Source organism: Phaethon lepturus, unplaced genomic scaffold (genome assembly GCF_000687285.1).
Source record: "Phaethon lepturus isolate BGI_N335 unplaced genomic scaffold, ASM68728v1 Scaffold48615, whole genome shotgun sequence".
In the NCBI taxonomy this organism is placed as follows: domain Eukaryota; kingdom Metazoa; phylum Chordata; class Aves; order Phaethontiformes; family Phaethontidae; genus Phaethon; species Phaethon lepturus.
In genome coordinates, this window is record NW_010542155.1 from 1 (window position 1) to 5,227 (window position 5,227).

Consider the following 5,227-nt stretch of genomic DNA (forward strand, 5'->3'; position numbering starts at 1 on the left):
GCACCCCGGACCCCCGGGATCCTCGGGGCTGGCTGCGCCGCTCGCGAGGAATTTGGGAACCGGGACCTAAGGGGGGCGAGGGGCAGCCAGTGCGGGGCTGCAGCTATTTCTTAGGAAGTGATAGGAAAGAGAAAGCAATGCCATCAGGTTTCCACCAGCACCGATCAGACGCGCCGTTTGGCTTTACAGGCGTGAAATCTGTTTTCTTCCTCCTTTTTTTTTTTTTTTTTTTTAAGGCGTCTTCCCCCCCCCTGTTCCTCACCGAAAGCTAAGTTATTATGCTTTGGTTAAAACGGTAATATGCTCTTTTTCTGGAACTGTAACCAACGCGGGACTGCCTGTGATTTAGGAAAAACAAAACGACTAAAAGCCAGAAAGCAAACTAATTGATGCTATGCTGCGAACTGCAGGATGCCAAAATGAGTATCTTTTCAGAAACAGCTCTTCAGATATCCCGCACAAAATGTATTACGTCTGATCTGTTTCTCTGATCCATCTGAAAAATGCAAAAAGTAGAAGCCTACCGCCTCCACGGCTTTGTCAATAGATCTCTAAGCGATAGTTTACTGAGACCCCTCTTCGCTTGCGATGATTTTGCAGCTAAATCAAGATCAATATTCTGATCTCTGACAAGAATTTTATTAATATTTTATTTTAAAATCTCATCTTGTTTCCGACAAGCCCTGGTTTGAGGTTGGTTCAGTTTGGATTGGGCGTCACCACATTATTTCTTAATGACTTTCCCAGCTGCTTCTTTCCATTTTCCACCATCAACAACCATCTGGTATCTTATTAGCACCTCAATGCTCATTTAGTGTTCTCATTTAGGAGAAAAAAGAAGTAAACATTCAAAATATTACACATTTTAACGGACCATCTTTGGAAGATTAATGCCTTTATAAACCGATAGATTGTCTCTCTCAGTCTCTTTTTAACCAACAGATCGGAATTGCAGAACTTTCTTCTGGGAAGTGCAGGAGCTGCTTTTTTTTTTTTTTTTTCTGCTAAGATTGTGCTTAATCTCACAGGGAAAAATCTTTAACAGTCATATTTCCTCTGTGTTTATTTAAAGCCTAAATCCTTACAAATATTCTATTTCCTAATATTATTTTTTTTTTCGGCTTCGGTCTCAGTGTATACCAAAGCACTAAAGCTCTCGATACAATTTAGGAACAGGTTTGGACAGCAAAGTTATACACCAGGGTACTGTGAGCAAACTTGTCCCTTTCATTTGCAAGAACGTATTTTATAATGTAAGTGGAAGTCAGATACATTTATGTTCGGAAAATGGATACTACAGAACACGTCTGATTCATCATAACTGAAAAAATAACTTTAATTTTACTACTCAAGAACCAGCTTCACTCAGCTTCTTAAATTTATGTGTATGAAAAGGGAAGCTCGCAGCTTGTTTTTGACAAAATAGCTATAAGATTCTTTAAAAGCTTGGATTTGGTATTTTAAGTTTCAGTTACCCAGAGGCAAAAAGACTTGACTTTTTAGAAAACAAATTATAAATGACTGAATAGATTTGTAATATATGTATAAGATTTGCAGCAACAGAATACATACCTGAAGAGAGTTCATAATTTCATTTAGTTTATTAGACAAAAATATATGATTTAGACAAGTTTTGCTGACGCGCTATTTACAATCTGAAATCACTCTATATACAGAAAAAACACAAACACATGGGAAACATTTACCAAACAAATAATCCAAGAATGGTTAGAATAACACGATCTGAAATGGTACAATGAAGAAGGGGATCCATCTACAGACTTGTGTAATCGCTTTTATGGATTTGCACCACCTTATTGCAAAAAGAGATTGATGGGAGTCGTTTATATCGTTTCCTTTCCTTTTTTTTTTTTTTCTGTCCTTAATAACAGTCTTTGTAATATTTTTTCACCAAACCATTTAATCAAGCGGAAGGGAGAGCTGTTAAAATTCTCGGTGTTCCCTCTTGCTGAGCCAAAGAGCTGCAGGGGGGAAGGGAGGAAGAAAAAAAAAAAAGAAGTAACAGTCTTTCAGAAAAAAAAATCTTTCCTATAATTGCCTGTCTATTGCTATAGCATCGTAGCATTAGTTAATTGCACAGAAATCTTTGTGACTGGCATAATTAACAGAAGATCTTTGAGGTCTGTTGAGTTTCAGAAAAGTTATAGTCTGGCTATGTACAATTGCAATTTAGCCTAACTTTGAAAATATTACAGCAACTTCTGTGTTGTTCTTGTCTGTATGTATTATTATGGTGATGATTAGGTGTTATAATTAGTCTTTATTATTCACTCTGTTTCACATAAGTAACATTCCTGCAGTGAAAACAAACAAACAAACTCACTTGTCACGGACAGGCTGGAAGGGAGATTTTAACGGCTGAGGTGGGGATTCAGTTCTTGGTACATTTTCTCTTTCTAGAAGGAGACAGAAGAAAAAAAACAAAACAAAAACAAAAACAGGAGAACCATTTTAGAATAACAATAAAAAATCTGGACAGTGTGCAGAGAACACACCTCCCTCTCACCCTCTTGTGCAGGTATATACATGTGTGTGTGTGCACAGCACTATTCCCTACTTTCAGTATTTAAGGAGTGTGCAAGCTTTTCTTGCCACATTTTTGTCTGTCACTGAAATTATGGGGAGATGAGGGTCAGGAAGGAGGGAAGCAAAGCAAAACTCAAAAGAATATGTTTCACAGTGCTATTCCTGCATTATCATCTTACACGATGGACGTATAGGGCAAGAATGTAATAGCCCACATGAATTGGGCTTGATGTTCGCAATCAACGTTTTAAAAAAACCCCAAAAAACCCCAAACAAAGAACCCAAAAACGCTAGGGTAAACTGTCTGTAACTCTGTTAAAAGCAATCAGTTACACCAGGACTGAATCTGACACCGTTCCTCAAGGAGAAGGTCATGTGCGTGTATTGGGGGTGGAGGAGGGCGAGGTGGATGTCTAATGCATTCATTACCTATGTGTTTGGGACTGGTCCTCTCTGAAGGTTTTTCGCTACTTAGAGCTCCCAGGGTTGCTGTTAAAACAGAAGGTTGTTGCTGGGCCTGGAGGTGGTGATTGTGATGAGCAGCGTGGTGGTGATTTACTCCCAAAAAGGACCTCACGTTTAGCAGGGAACTCTGAGTGAGGAAAGCCCCATTTGTCCAGTTGTGAAATTTGCCAATCTGGCATGTGTAGAGTCCATGGCTAGGGAGAAAAGCGGGGTGCTGGATCTGTGGAGAAGTATGGTTAACCTGGGGAGGAGGGGGCGGAGGGGGAGAAGATTTCAGGGCGCCATCGGGACTGGTTGCTGTCTCTGCCAAAGACCAAATCTTGGGTTTGCTGTGAGATGGCATCTGTAAATTGTTCTGTCCCCCAGGGCTGATGATTCGCGTGCTGTTGTCAGAGGTCTCCTTCACCATGGCCAGCGCATCTTTGGGCTTCAGGCCTTCAGACCCTGACAGTGCCAAATCCTTCTCCTTCTCCAAATGCTCCTCTTCACTGCTTTGTCTCAGGAGCTCAGGCTTCTCCTCCTCTTCCTCATTGCTCTGCTCCCCATCGTTCTCATCAATTTTGTCTATGTCTATGCTCTCCAGGTCGATTTCCTCATCGTCTTCATTCTTCTCGGGGTCCCCCTCATTGTCACTCCCGAAGAGGTTTGCATCTTCTTGGTCTTTACTCCTGGAGCCCCAGGTCACCTTGTTCTCCTTCTTGAGCCGCCGGCGGGCGTTGGCAAACCAGGTGGAGACCTGGGTGAGAGTCATCTTGGTGATGATGGCCAGCATGATCTTCTCGCCCTTGGTGGGGTAGGGGTTCTTACGGTGCTCGTTGAGCCAGGCTTTGAGGGTGCTGGTGCTCTCCCGGGTGGCGTTTTTAGGCCGCCCCGGGTCCCCATACTGGAACTGTCCGTAGGGATAATAGCCGGGGGCAGTGTGGGCAGCAAAGGTAGCAGGGTGGACACCCGGATTATCTTTCAACTCGTACTGGGAGCCCTGCAACACATTCAGACAAGCGGAGAGGAAAAAGCACATCAATTATCTCGTTAGCGTCTCTACCAGACCTGAATGGGCGACTACGGGAGCCGGAATACGCCTTTGAGCGGTGCAAAGGGTCTTCGCAGGCAAATTCGGCCCTCCCTGCTCCAGGCTTTTCACGTTTAGATCAGACAGAGGTATTCCCAAATGATCTCCCCTTCTTGCAGGGAAAGGAAAAGAGAGGGGCTAAGATGGGCTCTGCCAGACGTTATGCGGATTTTCTCCGCGAACCAAACCAAATCAAACGGTGGTAATGCAGCAACTTCGCATTCCCGTCGGCGAGACAATTTATTGTGCCCTCGAAATTATCGGGCAGGTACTACACCATAGTTACAAACTAATGCCTGCACACAACGTCGCATTTATCTGCAAAATATCCAAGAGGATATTACAAATGCATGCAGAGCATTCTTCTTTGGCCCCAGATCTGCCTTTAAAAGGAGTTGGCGTGAGAGGAGACTGGGGAGATGAATGCACAACTTCAGTGCTAAGACACTTACAATATAAGAGATTTTCCACACACAAGCCAACTCCCCCGCCCCCCGAATCATACACTAAGATTCTGGTGTAAAACATTAACTTCTAACTGTTACAAGAGCCTTTAAACTCTGGAATGAAAACTGATCCACGCATTGTAGAATATGGATATGCAGACACTTTATCTCATAAGTTTTACTTTGATCTGGGCAGAGCAAACACAAATTGTTTACAAGCGTTTAGAGCCGGTGATTTATTTGCAATCAATATTCTTTTTATCATCAGTAGTAAAACACAGCAAGTCAAATTATCCCATCAGGTGTTTTGGTAAATAACATTTTATCTTTCTAGCAACCTCATTAGGCCTCATTATTACCGCAAATTGTCCAGATATTAACTTAATATTTTAGCTCTTAATTTACAAACACTCAGAATTTTAGAATTTATTTCAAAATATCACCGTCATGGTAAACCACTGCAGTAAAATACCAGGATACTTTGCGAGTAGGAAAGGGAACTATTCCTAAATAGCTAACATTTAAAGCCGTTTTCTTTTTTTCTTGCTTATAATACAATCTCGCTTTTTTTGTAGTCCAGAAACGCATCCTTAGTATTGCTCTTGCGAAATTTTGTGTCAGCCTTAAAAAATGAACCGCTTCAAACATGTCCGCAAAGAAACTAATCTAACTTTGTCAAACAGTGAAAAAGGAACATGTA

The 5,227-nt window shown here is 41.8% G+C and overlaps 1 protein-coding gene across 1 annotated transcript; it reads right to left on the reverse strand.

Moving 5' to 3' along the window:
• Positions 1-1,924: 1,924 nt before the first annotated feature.
• Positions 1,925-4,030, reverse strand: IRX1 (iroquois homeobox 1). Its single transcript, XM_010287941.1, has 3 exons — positions 2,977-4,030; positions 2,345-2,417; positions 1,925-1,982 (listed from the first exon to the last, which is right to left on the reverse strand). Exons 1-3 carry the CDS (start codon positions 4,028-4,030, stop codon positions 1,925-1,927), a joined length of 1,185 nt encoding a protein of 394 aa, XP_010286243.1.
• Positions 4,031-5,227: the final 1,197 nt, after the last annotated feature.

Coding starts and splice junctions, on each gene's coding strand:
- IRX1 (XM_010287941.1), bottom strand. CDS start 4,030: ATGTGCTTTTTCCTCTCCGCTTGTCTGAATGTGTTGCAGGGCTCCCAG. Junction 2,418..2,976: donor GACCAGTCCCAAACACATAG/GTAATGAATGCA, acceptor GTCTCCTTCTAG/AAAGAGAAAATGTACCAAGA. Junction 1,983..2,344: donor TTCCAGCCTGTCCGTGACAA/GTGAGTTTGTTT, acceptor TCCCCCCTGCAG/CTCTTTGGCTCAGCAAGAGG.